Source organism: Capricornis sumatraensis, chromosome 4 (genome assembly GCF_032405125.1).
Source record: "Capricornis sumatraensis isolate serow.1 chromosome 4, serow.2, whole genome shotgun sequence".
In the NCBI taxonomy this organism is placed as follows: Eukaryota; Metazoa; Chordata; class Mammalia; order Artiodactyla; family Bovidae; genus Capricornis; species Capricornis sumatraensis.
In genome coordinates this window covers 127,232,785-127,257,563 of record NC_091072.1, presented here as the reverse complement: position 1 = coordinate 127,257,563, position 24,779 = coordinate 127,232,785, and the positions used below count along the sequence as shown (strand labels likewise).

The 24,779-nt window shown below is 38.9% G+C and overlaps 1 protein-coding gene across 3 annotated transcripts in view; it reads right to left on the bottom strand.

Annotated features, from left to right (window-relative positions):
• The window catches only part of ITPR2 (inositol 1,4,5-trisphosphate receptor type 2), a 598,268-nt gene that overhangs the window by 328,164 nt on the left and 245,325 nt on the right, over positions 1 to 24,779 (bottom strand). For all 3 annotated transcript variants that reach the window (XM_068970194.1, XM_068970196.1, XM_068970195.1), the window contains exons 27-30: positions 8,240 to 8,329; positions 8,001 to 8,126; positions 2,621 to 2,743; positions 1,534 to 1,734 (exon numbers count right to left, since the gene is read on the bottom strand). In XM_068970194.1, coding sequence (XP_068826295.1) covers positions 1,534 to 1,734; positions 2,621 to 2,743; positions 8,001 to 8,126; positions 8,240 to 8,329 — 540 coding nt within the window. The remainder of the gene's footprint in view (positions 1 to 1,533; positions 1,735 to 2,620; positions 2,744 to 8,000; positions 8,127 to 8,239; positions 8,330 to 24,779) is intronic.

The following is a 24,779-nucleotide window of genomic DNA, read 5'->3' as shown; positions in this document are numbered from 1 at the left end:
TTTGTCTATTCTAGTACCAATTTTCTACCCCCAGTGGGAAATATTTAGGTAGGTAACACAGATTACATAACTTTTTCTCTATTTTATTTGAATTGATAACATACTTAAATTGATAAGACAATTAACTGGCTTACACAGAAAGTTCTGTTGAAAGAGAATGTATTTGTGTCAAAAACATATATATTAACATAAAATTATAAATATTTCTTTACATATAGAAACATGTCACCTAATAAATGCCCTTGGACTTGCTTAACTATTTGCTGCTTTCCCATTTTAATTCTTTCCATGATGATTTTCCAAAATCAAATTAATTGCCACATTTCTAGGCAAAGGAGAACTATTATGAATGCAAATACAGATAGGTAAATTTTACAAATTTAAAATGCTCCTTAAATGTTTAATAACAATAATTTACATTAAAAATTCAGGACTTTACACTGAATTAACTTTGAAATTTTTATGGGGCAAGAGGGACTCACATTGTAACAATACAGAAATTTCTCCCACCCCAAATTTAAAGTGTATAATTATGAAAATTCCCCCAAATCAATATAATCCACTAAGTAACTGTTTGTAGATGGTTGAAAGCTGCTTTAATCCATCCAGGCCTTTAGAGAACATTAGGTCACAGGGCAATGATCTACCCACCACATAGGCTCAAAGTGTTCTCCAAAGTAGGCTTCCGAGGTGGTGCAGGTGGTAAAGAACCCGCCTGCCAATGCAGGAGACATAAGAGATATGGGTTCAATCCCTGAGTCAGGAAGATCCCCTGGAGGAGGGCATCACAAGCCACTCCAGCATTCTTGCCTTGAGAATAGCATGGATAGAGGAACCTGGCAGGCTACAGTCCATAGGGTTGCAAAGAGTCGGACACAACTGAAGTGACTTAGAGCACACACACATCCATTCTCCAAAGTATCACTTGGTTCCTAGTAAGTAACTCATTCACTGTATAAATCTGGCTCAGTGAGAAATATCATAATGAAGAGGGCAAAATAAATGGAGTACATCATCCATTTGCTTTTCTTAAATTTTTAACTGACTCTGAAGAGCTAAGCTTCCAAATGTAAAAAATCACTGACAGATAATTTCTATTAATTTCATTTCCTTCAAAGCCCTCTGTAAATAGTAGCAAAGAACATCCATTTTAGGATTACAGGAACACAGTAATAAAGGCACTCGAAAAGCAGAGTTTAATCCATTTTTGTTATATTTTGAAACTTAAAAATATAAATTTTAATCACTTTCATTTTAAATAATCTATAACATTTCATAGGATTTTACTCATTATTTAAAATACACAAATTCATTAAGGCTCAAAAAGAAAAATACACTCCTAGAAAATTATAACATCACCTTATGATATGTCACTTCCCTAGACCTAAGCAAAATACATTTATGCTTAAGAGTTGTACTCAAATTATTTTCCAAACCTATGTTGTTGGATTTTTTTCACTCAAAATTAACAGAAAACACGTATCTGAGCATATCATTTATGTGAAGCTGGTAAAATGCAAACTGAGAACATACCTCGGTCATTACCATATCCTGGCATTTCTTCACGTATTTACCATCTGCTTTGACAATCGTCTGCAGAAACCTTAGGTACTCCACGTGGCGGCCATGTGTCTCAATGCAGTGCACAAAGTGCTGGACAACCCTCTCGCTAATTTCATTGCACAGATGGTAATTGTTCATGAAGATGTGCCGCACGGTTTCTGCTTCAAGGAGCTACACACAAAGGAATGTGCCCTTGTAATTCTGACAAGATCAGTTTTCTATTTTACAGTAACACTTAGACCATATTACCCGGCTTGTGATCAGTTTTCTATTTTATGCAAAATTGCAGTGAGTTTTCTCTTCCACAAAATGCAATGAGATTATTCAGCATTTAAAAAATAAAAATAAAAAAACTGAGCTCACAAAGGAATTTAGTTGGAAAAGGGAGCTTATTATAAAGGTCAACAGGTTGGCAACAGTATTCTTGAGATTAATGTAATCATGTACTATTCAAACATGGCTCTTCCTTAGTATTCGCTGACACATGTTTTACAGAGCAGAGGAAACTCCACCTTCGAGTTTTTCATATTTACTTACTTGTGGCATCATACTTAGTCTTTGCTGTACCTTATCTTTTTCCTAACTGTGTACACAAAAATGAAGTTGCCATCTGCAGGTAAGATTTGTGTAATTTTTCAAGTTTCTTTAAATGTTCCCTTAAAGAAAAGATACTCACTTTCAGGGGAAGAAGCCCCTACAAGGAATAAAATGAGGTGATGAAGATGAATATGGGGCCTCCCAAGTGGCACTAGTGGCAACAAACCTGTTCGCCAATGCAGGAAACTTAAGAGATATGGGTTGAAGCCCTGGGTAGGGAAAATCCCCTAGAGGAGGGCATCACAACCCACTATAGCATTCTTGTCTCAAGAATTCCACGGACAGAGGAGCCTGGTGGACTACAGCCCATGGGGTCGCAGAGTTGGACACAACTGAAGTGACTTAGCACGCACACATGCACAAAGATGAATAAAATTCTACCCATTAATGTTGCTAAAAGAAATGACATGGACACTTTACTATAAATACTATAAATATTAGAAGTCACTCAAATACTTACACCAGGGGTTAAGAACAAATTCAGATGTTTATGGAGGAGAACTTGATTCTGTGGATTTCCCCGACAGAAATTCTGCAGGAATGTGTGAGCCAGATTCATTACTTCATTCATCTTCTCATCGTTCTGGAAGTTAAAAAGTAGAACATGATACAGAGAAACACACAGAGCAAAAATACTATCAAAGAATATTTTTTTTTACACAAGCATTTTTTCCTGTTTTCTTCACTGTTTTATGGTCTCCTTTCTGTGTCAACACCTCTTCCCATTTTGCAGATGTCTCTCCCCTCATCTTCATTCTATTAGCTGTTCTGCTCCCCTTTTTGTTTCACAGTCCACTTCTCGTTCTCCTCAGTCTTCCCACTTGTCCACTACAATTTCCCATCGCTGTACAAAGCTGCCCCTTCTCCCCTGCATCTGTCCCCGCACCCCCTCTGTCCCCGGTTCCTCTCTCTCTGGCCTCCTCACTCTCCCCAGTTCTGTTCCCTTCTGCCCTGCATCCTCCAGTCCCTCTCTTTCCTTCCCTCTCTTTGATTTACCTTCTTCCAGTGTTTCAGTGTACCTGGAGCCTCCTGATCCTTCTGCTTTCTGTTTTTCCTCATTCTTGTATCATCTCTATCCCCCGTTTCTCCAGCTCCTCCCTTTCTTCTCCAGGCATTTATCCCTCCTCCTCTGGCTCCTTCTGCTCCTTCTCTCCTGCTCTCATTCCTTCTTCTCTCCACTCACCTGCCCTCTCTTCCCCACTCTGTAAATTATACATATTGAAGTTGGTCAAAAAGTTCATTCAGGTTGTTGCATAGCGGCTTATAATAATCTTGAACAAACTCTGGCCAACCCAGTATTTCTGACCTTCCCTCTATTCTCCGCTCTCCGTTCTCTGTGCCTGCTTCTTTTGCTACTTACTTTGCCTCTTTTTTCCATCTCATTCTTTTCCTTTATCTCTTCACTTTCCACCTTCCTCTTCCCCCACGCTCTTTGTCCCCTCTTTCTTAGCACACATACTCTTAAGTCGTTTCCTTATTCACTGTCCTTTCCCAAAGTCCTATGATAAAGTACTTTGTTGCTAATAAAAATTTCAATAAGAAACTTGAGTTTCAAAACTCACAAAGAATGCAAAGTTTTCTTCTTAAAAGTTATCTTTTCAAATTTCACTGAAACCAACTAAAATTTTTTTAGGCTAGGTCATGTGGCAGTGTCAGATACACAAAATGGATTTATGTTTTGAGTCACAGTTTATATTAAAATAATTCAACATTTTATTGTTTTCTTTTTTCCTAATCTGAGAGTCTAAATTTTATGCCATATATAACTAAACCAACAGCCTAAGATCATTAATAGACTCATTTCCTCATATTTAAAATAGGGATGAACTAACTAGACTAATAATTATGTCCAAAAACTCCATTCCCATCTTGAAAATAGGAAGTTTTTATTTCAAAATATACTAGTATTTTCTTTTACATTTGTAGTCCAGGCATAGCGAAAAAATATCAAAGCAACTTCAGCTACAGGAACACTCAATTCACACAGAAAAGCCAGCTAGTACACAAGAACGGCAGGGGCAATTCTACTAGAATTGGTATTTCTTTGAAGCTGTCACCTTATGCTTTTTTTTTTTGCTTGTTTATGAACAATCTAGTTATTAAAGCTGAGAAAACCCCAGTGGCATTTTTCACAGAAATAATTCTAAGATTTATATGGAACCACAAAAGACCCTTAATATCCAAAACAATCTTGAGAAAAAAGAGCAAAGCTGGACATCCATGCTTCCTGATTTTAAACTATACTACAATGCTACAGTGATTCAAACAGTATGATGGTGGCACAAAAACAGACACATAAATCAATGGAGCAAAACAGAGAGCCCAGAGATAAACCCAAAAACATGTGGCCAATTAACCTAGGAATGAGCTCTGAGACAGATGATACCACATTGTATGTGCTTTTCAGTGATGTGTAGGAAAATTCTTCAACCTTATATTCAAAATTTAGGTGATGCAAGTTAAAAATCACTTGGTTTAGATATTCTAGGCTGATGAAGAGACTGGAGAAAATGTATCAGGAAAGAATGAAAAAGAAGACAATCATACACCTTGGGGAAAACAGAACTTCTTAGTGTTGGTGAAATTGGACAGCTACATGCGAAAGAATCTACTATCGTATACCATATACAAAAACAGACTCAAAATGGATTCAAGACTTAAATCTAAGACCTGAAATCATAAAAATCCTAGAAGAAAATACAGGCTGTATACTTTTGACATTGGTCTCAGCAACACTTTTTGGATGTCTCCTCAGGCAAGGGAAACAAAAGCAAAAGTAAACAAATGGGAACTGATTTGATTAAATTAAAATTTGATTAAATTAAAAAGTTTTGGCACAGCAAAGGAAACTATCAATAAAACAAAAAAGCAAAATACTGAATGGGACAAGATATTTGCAAATGATGTATCTAATAAGGGGTTAATACACAAAAACTCATATATCTCAACATCAAAAAAAAAAAAGAAAAGAAAGAAAGAAATGGGCAAAGACACTGAATAGACATTTTTTTCCAAAGAAGACACACAGATGGCTATCAAACACATGAAAAGATGCTCAACATCACTATCAAGGAATTGAAAGTGAAAGTTGCTCAATTGTGTCTGACTCTCCGCAACTCTGCAAGTCCATGGAATTCTCTAGGCCAGAATACTGGAGTGGGTAGTCATTCCCTTCTCCAGGGAATCTTCCCAACCCAGAGATCAAACCCAGGCCTCCTGCACTGAAGGGGGATTCTTTACCAGCTGAACCACCAGGGAAGCCCAATTATCAAGGAAGTGCAAATCAAAACCACAGTGAGATATCAACTCACACCTGTTAGAAAGACTATTGTCAAAAACAGTAACAAGTGTTGGTGAAAATTTAGAGAAAGGAGAACTCTTGTGCACTGTTGGTGGAGACATAAATTGGTATAGCCACTATAGAAACAGTATAAAGTTTCCTCAAAAATTAAAAACAGAACTATCATATGATCCAGAGGTTCCACATTGAGTATTTTTCTGAAGAAAACAAAAACACTAATTCAAAAAGATATATGCACCCACATGTTCACTGGAGCACTGTTTACAATAGTCAAGATACAAAAGCAAACTAAGTCTCCATGAATGGGTCAAGAAGATGTGAGATATATATGTATGCATACACACACACACATATAGATAGACAGATACACACACAATAGAATAAAACTTAGCCAAAAAGAACAGAATCTTGTCATGTGCGACAACACTGATGAACCTTGAGGGTATTATGTAACTGAAATAAATCAGAAAAAGACAAACACTACATGAGTTCACCTATATGTAGAGCCTAAAAGAGAAAACAAGCAAGCAAACAAAACAGAAACAGATTTTACAGATACAGAGAACAAACTGATGGCTTACCAGAATGGAGTGGGATGAGGGGATGAATAGGTGGAGAAGATTAAGAGTTACAGACTTTCACTTATAAAATAAACTAGTTATAAAATAAACAAAGGATGTAATGTACAGCATAGGGAATATAGCCAATAATATTGTAATAACTTTGTATGCTGACATCATTTTGTGATTATAAAAATATTTCAAATCACTCTGCTGGACACCTGAAACTAATATCGTAAATGAGTAATATCTCAATAAAAATATAATAATAAAATAGAAAACCCACAAACATAAAGTAGTAGTAAAATACTCAACACTATAGTTATATTTTTAGAAAAAGGGACTTCATTACATGTCATATGCCTGTGTCATAATAATTTGAATTATAAATACTAAGGAGTTAATACGTGTGGCTGCTTTTCAATAATTCTTTTACGGTATTCTCTAACATAGTTTGAATTATACCACCTTATAAATATACATATTAAAATGCAACTAAGTCAGACAGGGGGCAATTCAATAAGAGAAGTGAAAAGTCCAAGTGGGAAGGGTATATGGCCTGGCATGGTTGGATTCCAAGAGATAAACAGGGCATCTATTCGCAGATGGAGGTCAGAGCCTGAAGGACAGGGGAGCAGTGATGGTGGAAGATGAGTTATAAACAGTATATTAATAAGTGAGTGATTATACTCACACACACATATATCCTCTAGATCTGTCTACTTAGAGGACCTAAAGAAGCGAAACCCCTACAGAAATAAGTGCATTAAGTTCTCAGAATTTTTCTCCCAAATACCATTCTCCCCCAAACAGATCTGGAGCTTCCTGAAGAAACAGCTAATTCCAGGTGAAACAAGAAAAATGCAAGGTGAGCTTGGAACATTTTAATGTGCAATTAAGTGATGAATCACTCGAAGACTGATGAGGCCATGTTAAGAGGACAGGCAACTAACCCCAAGGGGCTCCACTGGCCCAATTTGGGACAGTCAAAATAAATAATGATAGAAACCTAACGTAATCTATTACGTGAAATGAGCATCCATGAGTCCATACTAAAATAAATAAATAAATAAATGAATAAATCAAAGGTTTAATAAAATAGCCAGCTAATGGAAGCTGCGGTATATAGCATACGGAGCTCAGTTCAGTGTTCTGTGATGACCTACGGGGTGGGATACATGGGGAAGGAAGCTCAAACAGGAGGGGATATGTGTATACTTATAGCTGATTCACGTTGTTGTACAGCAAAAATCAACACAACACTGTAAAGCCACTGTTTTCCAGTTTTAAAAAATTGCTTAAAGGGTTAAAAAAAGAAATTTTAATAAAAAATGGAATATTTACTTAGTTTCAAAGAATTGTGCCACAAAGTATTTATAACAGAGGAAAACTGAGTGGCTCACAGTGAGAATTCTGGCAGACACCATCTTTATCAAGTGACCCAAGTAAACATCACCGGTCATGAGGCAAATCAAAATTGCACGCTGTCTGATAGGAAGTGGTGGGAAAAACTTAAGTGTCACTCCTGTAACGTTCCTGCCAAAGACGCGTAACTGAATTGAATCATGAGGCAAAGTCAGATGATCCAAATGAAGAGCCAGTCTTCAGAATAGCTGATCTGTCTTCAAAAGTGTCCAGGTCATGAGAGGTCCAGCATGAGGAGGTTTAAATGGACATGACACCAAACAGCAGCTGTTTCTGAAGTGGAACTTTTTGTCAAACAGTACGTGATTAGGATGATGGGAGCACGTGAATGGCTTGTGAGGATGAGATGGCAGCAGAGCGCCATGTTCTTTCTCAATCTGGAAGGGTGTTATGGGGTGATGTTCACAGGGAAAACACACTAAAGGACCCAGGGGAGGGTAGGGCATCAGGTTGGCAACTTACTTGCAAAGGGTTTGGGGAAAATATTAATTGCAACTTTGCTATACTGAAATTGCCTCAAAATTAAAAAAGGAAAACAGGACCTAAAAACTCACCTTTTCATAAGGTATCTGCAGTAGATCCAACACCACTGAATGGGCTCCCATATTTTTCAGTAATCGTTGATGTTGATTGCGACACTTTTTGTTCTGGACGCAGAGTTTACTGAGCCTAATCAAAATCTTTCCAAACAAGAAGAAAATCATTAACCACAGAAAGTACAATATTAAATATAATCAACAGGCAAAACTCTTTTGCCATGCAAATATAAACCCACATAAAACTAGCTGCTGACCTCCTTTACAATCCGATAGTTGTTGCTCTTATTGCTGTCAATCTGAGGTTTCTTTGTTCCATCTTGCACTGGACTTAAAATGTTTGAGTCCTAAAATAAACACAAAGATGCATTTTATGTTCTGTATAGCTTCATAATACATTTGGTTCTTCTGCAAAAATAAGAAATACATTTTGAAATTATTTTGTGATAAATTTATTATTCAACTTAAATGTTTCTTTGGTAACTTTTTACCTCATAAAAAGCTCCTTGGCTTCAAGGAGTCATGCAAATGACCACTTCCCAATAACAACCAAATTACAAGATCTGGGACTTCTCTGGTTGTCCAGTGGAATCTGCCTTCCAATGCAGGGGATGTGGGTTCAATCCCTGGTTGGGGAACTAAGATTTATTTCATATGCCATGGGGCAACTAAGTCCATGTGCCTCAACTAGCAAAGCCCCCACATGCCTCAGGGGAGTCCCAATGCAGCCAAAAGAGAGAAAAAAAATTACAAGATCTATGGCATTACTCAGTGCATTTCCTTATGCTAAATGTATCAGACCTTATATGGCCCATAGAAAATGGAATGGTAAAATTTCAGAGCACAGCAGGCACAGTTTTATTATCAGGGATAAGCTGCTGGAAAAAAAAAGACTGAAGCATAATTTCAGAGATGAGAGGTAAAAACACCTTAACCCAAGAATTCTCTGACAGGTTATAGTGACATTCTTAGGAGTCATGACTAGGGGCCGAACAATCACATATAGACCATGAAAATGACAACAACAAAAAAAAGAAAATGTAAATTAAAAATAATATTTTAAATTAACAAAGTATATTAATAGGACCTAGAATACCAGAAACATTTTATTATAACAACCATTATCTGCAGTAGCACAATAAAAGACAAATATTAAGCAGTGTACATATTTTAAATACCAATTATTGGAGTCATCATATGAAAATAAAACACTAGTTATAATACAATCGCCAAACATTTACTAATCCTTAATGCATGCCTGGTACTAGACAATGGTGAGTGGATATAAGAAATAGAAGATATGGTTCTTCCCACAAGAAATTGCAGTCTACCTAAGAAAGCAGGGAGAAATATGAAAATAAAGATCTGAACTGAGCAGAATTTACTATTCACAGAGACAGAGAGAAGGAGACTAGATATAATTTTAGACAGCTTTATGAAGCAGGCAAGTTTAAGCCAAGGTCTTCAAAGATGAAAACAATTCAGTTAAGTACGAGAGACATGCGAAAGGGCAGGAGACATTGGTTAGGTGAAGGCACCTTACTCAAAGGTGCTGCAGAAAGGAAGGAACAATGGTGTACAGAAAATGACGAGAACTGACAAAGCACGCTGCAAAAGTAGGCAGTTAGGTGGAGCGGGGCCTGACCACCTCCCTGATCTACAACTAGTTCAAAATTGCATTTGGGATGAATACCAAGGGTGGTTTAAAAAACACCCTGTATTCCTGACTACATTGAAGGTGCTGAGCTCTCACAGTTAAATGGGACGCCAATCTAAGCTTGCTGCTGCTGCTGCTGCTGCTGCTGCTTCAGTCGTGTCCGACCCTGTGCGACCCCATAGACAGCAGCCCACCAGGCCCCTCTGTCCCTGAGATTCTCCAGGCAAGAACACTGGAGTGGGTTGCCATTCCCTTCTCCAGGTAATCTAACCTTAGGAGAAAGTTAAAAAAATATATATGAAGTTAATTGATATAATTTTATTTGTCCCTATTTTTCCTATTGTATTCCATGATAAATCACAAAATAAACTCAAACCAAGAAAGAAAAATCATTGTGTTTTCCTAGCTAGTCAAAGATTTCTGATCCAAGGTTTCAAGCAAGAGAGTGACTTGGTCAGGTATGGAGTTACCACCACTGCTCAGGAAGCTCCATGTTTCTCTTTGACTTTTCTCCAGGCAAACATCATCCAAGATGGAGGCTCTCAATCTGAACTCCATTTTAGCAAGTAACTCTTCTCTCATTTTACTGAGCATAAGAAAATTCCCCTACATGATGCTGTCTCTTCTGCATTTGAAAACATCCAGTATCATCCACAAAACTGTCTGCATTCCCTGCTGTGTCTCAGAGAAAAAGAACTTTTGAAACTCAGATTTTTAAATTCCATCTCCCCCACCTTTTCTCTCTGATTCATCCCTGTTTCTGCAGGTGAAAAGTTTCTATCCTCTACGGACTGAGCACTTTCCATGAAGGAAAGGAAGTCATCTTGCACCTTGGATTATTACCCCCACTAAGTTTCTCGAAAGAATAATCTACTGTACTAAAATTGTTTTATGTGTCAATAACTGAATGACTAAAATTGTCTTTAGCATCTGATTCTCTGGTTCACTACCATTGTCTTTAAATTCCACTTCGTTTTATTATGACAGGATATTCTCCAAGACTTTCTGACCACTTTGTCTCTTTCACTGAATGGACCTGGAACCACAAAAAGTCACGAATAAAAACACTGAAAGCATTAACACTGTTCCTGTTACCTTCCAGGGTTGTGTCATCTATGCTAATAAATCCTAGGAAGGAAATGAAAGCAATCCAATTTCCACCCTAGGTAAACAAAAAAGAAAAAAGAATGGGAGATAGTATCTACAAGACAATAAACACTAAGTAAATCCAAAAAAGTTACAGAAGAAAATGTAAAAATATATATGTAAGTGAGGCCACTGTATTAATAGAAGAGGGAAAGGGCCCCAGTGCCTCATATGAATGGAAGCTATTTGGATGGAAGAGGTTGGAGGTCACAGCATATGAGAAACAGGGTTTCTACTTGACAGAAAAATAATTTATTGATGAGAAGTAGACATTGCAAAGGTAGAAATATAATTAAATTTCCTTTTTCTGATCACAAAGGTGAAGGCTGAATTTAAAAAGGCCATATTCATTTTTTTCTGGAAAAGAAAAAATATTAAAGAAACCTAAGTTTGTATTCCAATCCAAGATTAAGATGTTACCAAGTCTAAAGACTGACAAAGCTCCTAAGGTGGAAAGGAGATCCTTCTGATATATTTCAACTTTTTAAAAAATCAGTCAAATATAGAGGCAAAGCTTTGGCAGATATATTTAAGTCTATTTTTCAAGCAACGGCCTGCAGAAAAAGCAACTGTCTTGTTTTAAGAAAAGTAATCTCAGGGAAGATGTACTACATTACAAAAGTTATGCTCTTTAGTTCTGCCCAAGGGAGGATGTAGACAATGCTAAACTTCCTAAGTATGGAAATTATAAAGAAAAATTATTTTAATTTAAAATTGCCAGCAGTCAACAAAGGAGGCAATGCTGGAGAATTCAGTGAACGGCCCCTTTTAATTTCAGAAAATAATTCAATGTAATTAAACTGAACAAAAATATTAACTCATAGAACATGTGGATGATCCCAAAGCAGTGATCAGGGGAATTTAAGAAATATGTAAACTATATAATTACAGTTAGGTTTTATTTTCTTATTTAATGCCAAGCTGCTCCAAGTAAAGTTGCCCTGTCTTCCTCCAGAAAGGAAAGAAATTGATTATATATTTTTTATATCCTATACCTCTTTGTCCCTAGGTTAGTGGCCAAATCTACAAAGTCCTGGCTTTATTCTAATGATAACATATTAGTAAAGTGTAAAATGTAGAAGTGTAATTTATGCAGAATCCCAGAGTTGAGGAGGCTCAGGAAAAAAATGTGTAACACGGAGAGCAGTGCCATGCTTATAGTAAATACCTAAATTATGCTTTTGACAACAGTGATGAAGAAAGGCAATGCAAAAATACTTGTTCTTTACTGTAATTGTTTCCTATCATCTGGAAGAATTTGAATTTATTTCCTCTAATGGAATATGGGAACCACTTAGTCAAGTGATTTTACTGAGGCAGCTAGATTTTTAATGGCATAGTATATACTGTAACATACTTTGGCCACCTGATGTGAAGAGTCAACTCACTGGGAAAGACCCTGATGCTAGGAAAGATCAAGCGCAGGAAGAGAAGGGTACGACAGAGGATGAGCTGGTTGGTTAGTGTCACCAACTCAATGGACATGAGTTTGAGCAAACTCAGGGAGATAGTGAAGGGCAGGGAAGCCTCGTGTGTGGCAGTCCATGGGACTGCAAAGAATCAGACATGACTTAGTGACTGAACAACAGTAACATAAAGCAGTATATTCTGAAACATCATAGCAAGGATAGTTTAGAAGGGTCTAGAAATTTCTGGAAGAGTCTAGAAATTAGATGGTCAGCATGGATCTAGACATGCTCAGAGTAAATAACTAAGTAAATACTGGCTCTGAACATCACGTTGACCCCACACTTATTTTGCATCAGGCAAGGAAACTCTTTTTAGATAAATAGCAAAAATGATATAAGAAAATAATACTGTAAGAATCATATGGTGAACTAAACATGGGCACAAGTTAATGAGGATCTGGCTCCTTAATTTAAACAAGGTCGATCATGCTTTTAAAAAAGAACTTTCCAAATCCTACAATGTAGAAATGCCTACATCTACCACAGCTGTGATTAAAATAGCTCAGTGCATTTCTTTGCTTTGTCCCAACCCCAGTGAAGTGAAAGGATGCCCTTCTTCAGCAATGCTATCAAGTCAGCAAGACTGGAAAGCATTCTACTCACCATCTGGACCCCTAGCCTTCTCTTGTATCTACCTGTCAACCAAATCAGTGGCATCATTTACCAGTCACCCTCCTCTCAAGTTCAGATGTCAAATGCCACCCGTTCTGCTTCTTACCTCCCTCCAAAACACACTAAAAAAATCTAATAATCAGACTTTGATGCTTGACTGACCAACCAGATTATAATTTAATTGAAGCTCTTCATATTAAATATCACCTCCTTCAGACAACTGAATGATAGCCCTGCCGTGGGAGGATGAGGTATGTTTTTCTCCCATACATCTAAAAGTTACATCACATACCAGCCATTTATGATGATATTCAAGGGGTTACAGAAACTCTTACATCATCCTGAATCTAATTATCTGACCTTGGCAGTAAAGCTAACACAGACCATCATGGGGTCATGACTGACAGTTTCGGCTTCCCTGGTTGACGCCTAAGGCTGCTCTAAGACTTGGTGAAGACATTAATACTGGCAGATAACCTTCCTCCAGATTTCCCTCAAGCTGGGCACAAATTTCTACTCTTCTAGAGGGTAAACCATACTCTCAGTCTTACTCCAAACCTGTTTGCTTTCCCTTTGTCCCAAGACAATACAAATATTGACATTTTTTAATTCATTTGATGTCATTTTAATTAGTATTTGATGATGTTTGATCAGATGTCCTAGAAAATACCGCAAATCTCTTTGACTATCAGTATCTCTGATAAAGTAACAAAAAAGTGTGTGCTACTGGAGTGCTTTCTCGTTGCTTAAACTGATACTCAGAAAAATAGGGAATGTACTGATGATAGGTATGCTCAAAGTAAACTAAGAGCTGTTTCCATAGGCGTGCAATAAGAACCCACTATAGCACAGTCATGTACAATACTTTTTACATAATACCTTCTATAATACTTTGGTGGTTTAGTCACTCAGTTGTGGCTCCTCTGTCCATGGAATTTTCCAGGCAAGAATACTGGAGTGGGTTGGCATTTCCTTCTCCAGGAGATCTTCCTGACCCAGGGACTGAACCCAGGTCTCCTGCATTGCAGGCAGATTCTTTACCAACTGAGCCAGCAGGGAAGCTATAATACTTTTTAATATGATCCTCAGCAGTATTATATAAAATGTAGAAAGGAAAGGCAACCCTTTAGTTAGCACGGTGACCAAGAATAACATAGCACTGTTCAGGAAGTGAAAACAGCAACACAACAGAACCTGACATATGTGAGGGAAGCAACCCTAGTCGCAGTCATCTCAGAGCAAACCCCGTTGCAACTGGGAGAAGAGGGCTGCGTGGACAGAAGCGGGGGAAGAAACCAGCACCTTCTCTTCAACTCCCTCTTTAGCAAGCAGTCATTACAGAAACGTTGTTTTCTGGCCCAGTGCCATAGGTGTGCTCTGATTTGAATGAATCAACTATGATTTCCTTGTAAGCCACTTGCTAAGGGAAAAAAACACAAAGGAAGTTAGACTCCTCACTACCAATGAGGCAGGAGCTAGATGGGCCTCAGGGTGAACAGCTGGTTTCTCCCCTGTGGACAGATACTCTAAAATAGCAGGAGCAGGAGAGGAGATGAGCCCTGTCCAGGTAAGAGACAGGGACCACATATTTCTAATTCTCGAAGTCAAGGAGATCTCCCTGACTACACATGCACAGAAAGGCCCCTTGGAGATCAAAAGAGAGGGGACATCACATTTGATATCAACCTACCCACAGGCCCCTTTACTAGAATCCTTCTTGGCTGAGAGCTGTGTGCACACATATGGGAGGACCCTGAGACACACCAAATATGGACTCAGAACCAGGCAAAGCAAGATGACTGGCCAAAGGAAACCCAGAATAAACGCACCATAAAAGGGATTCAAACCTCCACGAGGGCACGACTTTCTCTCTGAGACCACCCATGTGTCTATCCACACGTATTCTTTCTCTTCCATTAGGAGGGCTGTTTATTAAAACACTTTACTTCTTTCACTACTTTCCATCTCTATGTGGAAATTCATTTCTACACAGCTGACAGGCCAGGGCCTTGTCACCGGCCACTGGTCCCTTGAGGTCTAGTCGCGCAGCTTCAGTGCTCTCACTGCCGAGGACTGACCTTAATCTCTAGGCAGTAACCAAAACCCTGCTTCGAGCTGTTGCAGGCCAAAGCCACCCGAGATCACCAAATTTAAATGAGATTGAGAACAAATGGCAAAGTGGAAAAAACGAATAAAATAGTAACTTTCGCTACAACACGAAGGGAAATAATAAAACAGCATTAATTTTAAATGCAGGCCAGAAGACAAGACGGAGAAAACGATTCTTATCCTGGAAACAATTCAAAGAAACCAATTCAGGAGATAAAAGCACTACATTTAAGAATCTGCATTACAACCAAATAGAATGAGGATGTGTATAAGTAGCATTTGGCTCAAGCCTAAAAATCAGTTTTCAGCTGAATGTCTTGTGAAAGGACTTATTAAAGTGATACTCATGTACAGAAATCACCTTCAGTAACATCAGCTCAGACATAAAGGACAGAAATATGTAATCTGATATAAACAAGTAAAATAAACATACAAAGAGGTCAAAGGCAAAAGCAGAAAATGAAGAAAACAAACTCCATAAAAAGAAAATTCACACAAGCACTCTCCCAAATAAATGGATAAAAGGTCTCTATCCAATTACCATAGAGTCCTGCATAAGTCAGATCATCTAGGAAGATTCTGCCTGAAACTCATGGACACTTTCTGTACCCAGCCATGAAGGTTAGACATTCAATCAGTTACTTTTGCCAAGAGTCAGCTGGTCAATCACAAGTTTTGCCAGAGAAACCAAGTTTATATAAAACTATTTCCCTGCTGTGCAGAATCAAAGTCCTAACACTTGGGAAAGCATAGCTTTTCTTTCAAGATATCTTTCTAGAGGGAACAGCCTCCTTGCCTGTTTGCCTCATCAAAGAAAAAAGATCAGAAGTGGTTGGCAAAGAATGTAAACCGGGCTTCACTTTTAAAGAATACCGAGATGTGGGGGTAAGACAGAAACCATCAGACAAGGAAGGGCTGTCGACAGAAAAGCAGAGGGAAAGCAAAGGAGGGAAGGAAAGGGGGCCGGAGGGAGGGAAGGAAGGAACTCAGTTCATTCTCTCAGAAAGGTAAACCTGCAAACTAAAATTTAAATACCTGTGAGGAAAGCGAATGCTAAGGTAGATAACAAAAAAACTCAGTAATGAGACTCTGCCATTCCCATGCAAATGAAACAATTAAGAAACCTTCTGAAAGGACCTTTATGTAAGTTTAAAATGGGCTTCCCAGGTGATGCCAGTGGTAAAGAAGCTGTCTTCCAATGCAGGAGACCTAAGAGACTGGGGTTTGATCCCTGGGTCGGGGAGATCCCCTGGAGGAGAAAATGGCAACCCACTCCACTGTTCTTGCCTGGGGAATCCTATGGACAGAGAACCCTGGTGGCTACAGTCCATGGGGTCGCAAAGAGTCAGAAACGACTGTAGCAACTTAGCATACACAAGCACATGTTTAAAATAATCATAGAAATAAAGTGAGGAATAACCTCTCTCACCCTAGGTGGACCCCTGTGTGGCTGCCGCATGGTCAGGAGGACCCACGGCATCACTTGGGAGGGATTAGGGAGAGTCTTACTGGGAAAGGGAGGTGGAGCAGAGGGGAGGGGGGGAGAGACGCAAGCCAAGGGTCAGCAGAGAAGGGAAGACACGTGTCCCCCAGCCTTCAATCACCCTAGAGAGGCGTGACTGTCATGCTGGACGCCATCCTGGGTCTACATTTCTGACAAACAACCTCCGCCCCTTCTGAGCACAACTTCTCACAGGGCAAGTTGGAGAGTAAGGGGTCTCTGAAGGTGTACAAAACACCCTCGGCACCAAGCAGTCTGGATTTAGGTGCCTGCTGTTTGCAGAAACTGATCAGGACTACCAGCTATGAGGCCCATACAAATAAGACTCCTCCTGCTGAGAGGCAAGAGTCAGGGGTCCACATGAGAAGTCAGATCAGTGCAGGGCCTCTTGGGAGAGAAGCTCCTGCCCCACCCCCTCACCCCCACTCCAGCAAACAGCCAGCCAGCTTGCTGCCTAGGCAACCCAGAGTAAGCCCCCAGGGACACTTTCTAGTTAATTCTGTCCCTTACAGCACACACCTATTAAAAGGACAAAAAAAATTATGAAGTGAAAACACACAGATAGGAATCTTGAATGCAGAGATATGAAAAAAATCAATTAGAAACTCCCAAAGAAAAAATCGTCCTTGATGGAAAAACTGGACAGTTTAAACATCAGACTTTAGATTGTGAAGACCGTAAGTTTTTTGTTTTTTTAATGTTAGTCACTCAGTTGTGTCCAACTCTTTGAGACCCCATGGACTACAGCCCACTAGGATCCTCTATCCATGGAATTTTCCAGGTAAGAATACCGGAGCAGGTTGCCATTTCCTTCTCCAGGTGATCTTCTGGACCCAGGGATTGAACCTGGGTCTCCTGCACTGCAGGCAGATTCTTTACCATCTGAGCCAGGAGAGAAGCTCCCCCCAACACGCTTTTCTTTTTTTTTTTAAAGGAGCAGGCAACCATTTGTAGAGATACATCTATATACAGACACAGACACAGAAGCACAATCATTGTGAAGGAAAATTAACCACCAAAATATTTAACACAAGTGGGAACTTCTGTTAGAAGTCTTGTGATGCCTCCATGTCTTGCTTTTCAACTCTTTATAAAGAGATGGGTGAGCATAAAGGGCAATCCGGATTTAACCCACTCAGATCTGACTTCCTGAGTTAATCCCTCCTTCTTATATTTAGAAGTCAACATGCATTTGAATGTGATGAACTAGTAATGCTACAGAGACTGTCAACTTGTTATACCCTAGCTTTTAAGTTTTCAGCAACAATGCCCTTTTTAATGCCCTTGAAAGTAAGTTAATAGGGAAACCCTGTAAGATATAATAGGTAATAAAGCTCATATGTACTAGGGACGCAGTGAGCTTACTAGAAGACCCAATCTACCCCATCCTCCAACGTGTTTACACGAGATCAACTACAATATAGGATAATTTTGGTTACACTGAGATTTGGTAGTGTTAGTAGGTGGATTATCAGAGCTTCCCAGGTGGCTCAATGGTAAAGAATTCACCTATCAGTGCAAGAGATGTGGGTTCCATCCCTGGATCAGGAAGATCCCCTGGAGGAGGAAATGGCAACCCACTCCCGTATTCTTGCCTGGAGAATTCCATGGACAGAGGAGCCTGGCAGGCTGCAGTCCATGGGGTCACAAAAAGTCAGACATGACTGAAGCAACTAAGAAAGGCACAGCAGTTCAGTTCAGTTATTGACCCAAATCAACAAAATTTACCACTGAGGGAAAAAAAATATTTTTATGCTATTGGAAATATATCTTATTACCAAAATGAAGACTCACTGTACTGTTATCTGGCTTTCTGATGTCTAAGCAGGCACAAAGTTAGAACATTATGAGCTGTTTTAAAACAATGGCAATCATCCTGTGTTTAGAGCCTTTGTAAAGATTTACTACACAACAAAGGATTATTATCTGTACTGGCTTGCCAGAGTGCGTGCCGCCTGCTACTGGCTGTTTCCATTGATATTGTGATGTATTTCATCCTGTTTACAATAAATTGTCACTATCTCTGGCAGTTGGTTCATTGCATAACATAGATTATTTGGCTGTGTACAAGTTAGTAACTCTGTAGTCTCTCACTTTTTCTCTGTATATTAATCCATTAGAAATGTACCTTTCTCCTGGCTTCTCAACTCTTCTTATGTCCATTTCTACTTTTGCTTCCCGAGCTCATGCTCCCCTAACCTCTCACGTGAGTTTAAACAGGAGGCTCCTAACTGGTCCCCACCTTTAGGCTCTTTTTGCTGAGTCATCCTTCCCCCAAATCTTCAAGGGTTCCCAATCTCCAGCCACTTCAAATACAAACCACTTATTCCTGTTGAATTCTGCTTCTCTTGTGATTATTCCTGAATTACTAGCTAACAAAATCCTCCCAACCTTTTAAAACAGTGAAGCCAGGCTTCCCTGGCACCTCACTGGTAAAGAATTCACCTGCCAATGCAGCAGAGCCGGGTTTGATCCCTGCGTGCGCCATAGCTATCTGAGCCCGTGCTTTAGAGCCTGGGAGCTGCAACTACTGAGCCCTCGAGCCACAACTATGGAATCCCATCTGCCCTAGAGCCCATGCTCAGCAACAGCAGAGGCCATGCAATGAGAAGCCGCTGCACCACACTGGAGAGTGGCCCCTGCTTGCCACAACTACAGAAAAGTCCGCGCAGCAGCAAAGACCCAGCTCAGTCATAAATAAATGAAACAGTGAAGTCTTCTCCACACAGTCACGCCCACACTGATCTCTCCCTTTCCTGTGATGCAACAGTTCAACATTTAATCATACATTTGTCATACTGTTTTCTGGGTGTTATTCTGTGTGTGTTATCTTTGAGAGCAAGCATCATATCTCAAATATTCATTCTGATTCTATATATCAAATGTTAAGAAAGGAAACAAGAAATTCAGGTGTGTACAAAGGTATGGAAGCATGATGGTGAAGTTATAAAGTTGTACCTTTAGGAGAATATTCAAAAGAAGAGTGGTGTTCTGGAGAAATATGAAAGCAATCAAGGAGAGCAGGTTCAGATATGGTCTGATCATGCCTGAGCGACTTCCCTTTCACTTTTCACTTTCATGCATTGGAGAAGGAAATGGCAACCCACTCCAGTGTTCTTGCCTGAAGAATCCCAAGGACGGGTGAGCCTGGTGGACTGCCGTCTGCGGGGTCACACAGAGTTAGACACGACTGAAGTGACTTAGCAGCAGCAGCAGCAGCAGAGTGGCTCTGCCCTGTGCTCAAGTAAAGATGCTGATTGTATCCCTCCTGGGTGTCCCTCCCCCTCCATATCTCACTGGCCCTCCAGAGCCATCCCCAAGAGATGCCTCGAGATTCTCAATGCAGCCATGCCTTGGGCTGCCTTGGTGCTGCCACACTTCAGGCTCTCCTCCTTCCACAACCTTCTGTGGCTTTACAGCACGATTGGAGCCAACAGAGATTATGTCGAGAGGGCACTGGTGGCCTGACAGCCTGGCCTGTCATGGGGCAGTGGGAGTGGGGCACGGTCGGGTGACCACCCCAGACATTTGGCCTTCTCCCTGCTGGCTGCCTTAGAACCGTCCCTACATTAGCAGTTTGCTTTGTATGCACTTTGTTCTTTTCTTTGGATCTTTTTTTTCTTTTTTTCTACTTTTACACTTTGACATTGCATTTCCCGACGGAGGGACTCAGGTTGTCTGAAGTCACTGCACAATGCATCTCAGTCCACGTAGTGATGGTCCCCTTGGTCACTCTCTTTAGTTATGTCCCTCCTCTGTCACTTCCTTCACTGGATGGAGGAAAACTAAGCCATGGTTCCCCCCGCCCAGCCCTCCCCTCCTGTCCCTTCAACAGTTTCCCCGTGGAAAAAATCAGTGAGTACGAATAAAGACACTAACTGAAAAAAATAAAATAAAAAGTTGAACAAATGAACTTCATAAATAAAATTGTGACCATGAAAAAAAAGAAAAAACAAAATTATTAGTGAGTAGATGGATGATTTAAATACAATAAGCTCGATTTGCAAGTCACATATAAGGAATCCTATACCCATCCACATTCTACTCGAGCATGAGAAGACAGTTCTAAAACCTGAAGATATAATAGACCATAAAGCAGTCCCAACAGATCTTGGGAGAACTGGTATCATCATAACCACATTCTCTTGTTGTGTGTTAATTAAAGGTTCAATAGCCAAAGAAGTGTAAATTTTGCAAGTATATTTGGAAATTTAAAAATTCATTTCCAAGTAACTTTTCTGGGCCAAAGAAGAAATCATAATGAAAAATTTTAATATCTAATATTGAACAATAATAAAAATTGTTGCTGTTCAGTCACTAAGTCGTGTTCACTCTTTGTGACCCCATGAACTAGAGCAGACCAGGCTCTTCTGTCCTCCACTAACTCCCAGAATTTGCTCAAATTCATGTGCATACTATCTAACCATCTCATCCTCTGTTGTTTCCTTCTCCTGTTGCCTTCAATCTTTCCCAGCATCAGGGTCATTTCCAGTGAGTCAGCTCTTTGCATCAGGCTGCCAAAGTATTAGAACTTCAGCTTCAGCAACAGTCCTTCAAAAGAATATTCAAGGTTGATTTCCTTTAGGACTGACTGGTTTGATCTGCTTGCAGTCCAAGGGATTCTCAAGAGTCTTCTCCAACACCACAGTTCAAAAGCATCAATTTCTTGGAGCTCAGCCTTCTTTATTTGCCAACTCTCACATCTGTACATGACTACTGGAAAAAAACATAGATTTGACTATACAGACCTTTGTTAGCAAAGTGATGTCTCTGCTTTGGACTACACTGTCTAGGTTTCTCACAGCTTTTCTTCCATGAAGCAAGCATCTTTTAATTTCATGGCTGCAGTCACTGTCCATAGGGATTTTGGAGCCCAAGAAAATAAAATCTATCATTGCTTCCACTTTTCCCCCTTCTATTTGTCATGAAGTGATGGGACCAGATGCCATGATCTGAAGTTTTTTTTTTTTTAATGTTGAGCATCAGTGCAGTTATTTCACTCTCACCAAGAGGCTCTTTAGTTCCTCTTCACTTTCTGCCATTAGAGTGGTATCATCTGTATATCTGAGGTTGTTGACATCTTGATTCCAGCTTGCAATTCATCCAACACAGCCATTTCTCATGATGTACTCTGCATGTAAGTTAAATAAGCAGGGTGACAGTATACAGCCTTGTAGCACTCCTTTCCCTATTTTGAACCAGTCCATTGTTTCACATCCAGTTGTGACCCACAAACAGGTTTCTCAGGAGACAGGTGAAGTGGTTGGGTACTCTCGTCTCTTCAAGAATTTTCTGCAGTTTATTGTGATCCACATAGTCAAAGGCTTGAGCGTACTCAATGAAGCAGAAGTAGATGTTTTTCTGGAACTCCCTTTCTTTCTCCATGATCCAGCGAAATATTGGCAATTTGATCTCTGGTTCCTCTGCCTTTTCTAAACTCAGCTTCTATATCTGGAAGTTTTTGGTTCATGTACTGCTGAAGCCTAGCTTGAGGGATTTCGAGCATAGTCTTGCCAGCATATGAAATAAGCACAGTTGTATGGTAATTTGAACATTCTTTAGCATTGGCTCTTCTTTGAGATCAGAATGAAAACTGACCTTTTCCCATCCTGTGGAATAATGTTTGTCAAAATCTGTGGGATGCAGCTCCTTAGGAATTATACCATTTATTTTTTTTTAAGTCTGCAAAATATGTCAACATAAAAGGCTAGAGTATAATAGGATAAATATAACAAAACAGCAAACAAGCCCAGGAGCTTAACAAGCCAAAAATAAATTCATTTAAAAAGATGAATAAAATATGTACAGCTCTGGTGAGATTGTACCTGACATCATACATTTGTCAAAACTCATAGAATTGTGCAACCTAAAGAGTGAAATCTAAAGGGAAAAAGAAGAGAATGAAAAAGGGGTATGAAGCTACAGATATAACAGAAATTTTGAAAGATAATGAAAGATGAATAAATTTGAAAACTAAAGTATACAGCTAAAATAATATACAAGTTGACCCACAAGAGAAAAGTTTAATGAATTTATAATCTCTACGATATTAATTACTAGTTAAAATTTACCCAAACTAAATCCAAGGCCAATGCAGATTTAGACAAGTTCTACCAAACACTGACAGAAGAGACAATTCCAATCTTACCCAAAGAAAGGGTAAGAGTCTGTAACTCACCTTGTGATGGAATTAGTCTAACCTTGATACCAACAACTGACAGGAGCAGCACAAGAAAGCAAGACTGGAGACCAACCTCACTGATAACACAGATGTAACATGGTACGCAAAATCCTCAGAAGCTAGATGTAGTATCGTATAAAATATCACCAAGACATATTTACTCTAGACTACAAGGTTACTATAGAAGTTTACTGATGATTCATGTTATTAAAATTAGCAGATGAAAATTAAAGAAAACATCATCTTGATAGATGCATACACTGCATTTAATTAAAATCATAACCATTCATGGCAAAAAGTATCAAATGAAAAACAGGAGAGAATTTCCTCAATTGATAAAAGGTGTCTACAAAAAAGTATAATAAACATCATGTTCAACAGTAAAATATTAAAATTATTCCCTTTAAAATCAGAAGCAAAACAAAAATGCCATTATCACCACATCTGCTCAACACTGTACCAGAAAATCTTACCAACACACTAAAATAAGTAAAGAAATAACAGATGAAAAGACAGTACTCAATTTTCAACTTAAGAGCATCACCATGACTTGATATAAAAAATATTTTTAAACTCAGTAGTAGGTACACATGAATTGGTAGGATCTAACTACCTGCCCACACAGAATTGAGCTTAATCTAAACTGGAAGAGGAAGTGAAATGTCCAATAAAAGTATAAAAACATGCTCAACTTCATACAAATCCAGAAAAATGAAAATCACACAGGGATAATAGACCAAACACATCCAATTATCAAAAATGGAAAAGCGAGAAAACCAGCAGTCTTCATGATGGGGAATTACAGAAATTGTTACAAACCCTGGGAATATCATTTGGTGTTTGGAAAGCAACCGACATTATTTGGTAATCATACTAGATGTTTACACCTAAATATATATCCTGAAGGGTCTCAAACATGTCCATCAGGTGACATTTCAAAGTTTTTAAAGCTCCTTTTGGTAGCAAATTTTCTTTCAAGACACTAGAACTGTAAAGAACGAAAATGTCTATCAAGAGTTTACTAGATAAACAGCTGCATAAAATGTAATCATGTTTATTAGAGAAAATAAAATAAGTCACTGCTACATAACAACGAAGACAGAGAACAAAAACATACCTAATAGGTCTTCTGCTCATTTTTCGATTGGGTTGTTTGTTTTTTCGATATTGAGCTTCATGAACTGTTTATATACTTTAGAGATTATTCCTGTCAGTTGCTTCATTTGCAAATATTTTCTCCAATTCTGATGACTATCTTTTTATTTTGTTTATGGTCTCCTTTGTTGTGCAAAAGCTTTTAAGTTTAATTAGGTCCCATTTGTTTATTTTGGTTTTTATTTTCATTAATCGAGGAGGTTGGTCAAAAAAGATCTTGCTGAGATTTATGTCGAGGAAAAAAAAAAACTTCTGCCTAAGTTTTACTCTAAGAGTTTAATACAATGAAACATTACTCAGTCATAAAAATGAATGAATTGGGTCATCTGTTGAGATGTGGATGGGCCTAGAGAGTGTCATACAAAGTGAAATAAGTCAAAAAGAGAAAAACAAATATTGTATATTTATATATATATATATGTGGAATCTAAAAAAAATGGTATGTTTGTGTGTGTGTGTGTTAGTTGCTCAGTTGTGTCTGACTCTGTGATCCCATGGACTATAGCTCACCAGGCTCCTCTGTCCATGGACTTCTCCAGTCAAGAATACTAGAGTGGGTTGCCATTTTCTTCTCTAGGGGATCTTCCCAACCCAGGGATCGAACTCTGGTCTCCTATACTGCAAGCAGTTTCTTTACCATCTGAGCTATCAGAGGGAAAAATGGTGTAGATGATCCTATCTGCAAAGCAGAAATAGAGACATAGATGTAGAGAACTCCAAGGCGGAAAGCAAGAAGATGGGAGGAATTGGGAGACTGGGATTGACACACATACACTATTGACACTATGTATAAAACAGATAACTAATACGAACATACTGTCTAGCACAAAGGACTCTACTTAAGGCACTGTGGTAACCTGAATAGGAAGGAAGCCCCAAAAGGAAGGAATGTATGTACATGTATAGCTGGTTTATCTTGCTGTACAGTAGAAACTAACACATTATAAAGCAACTGGACTCCAGTAAA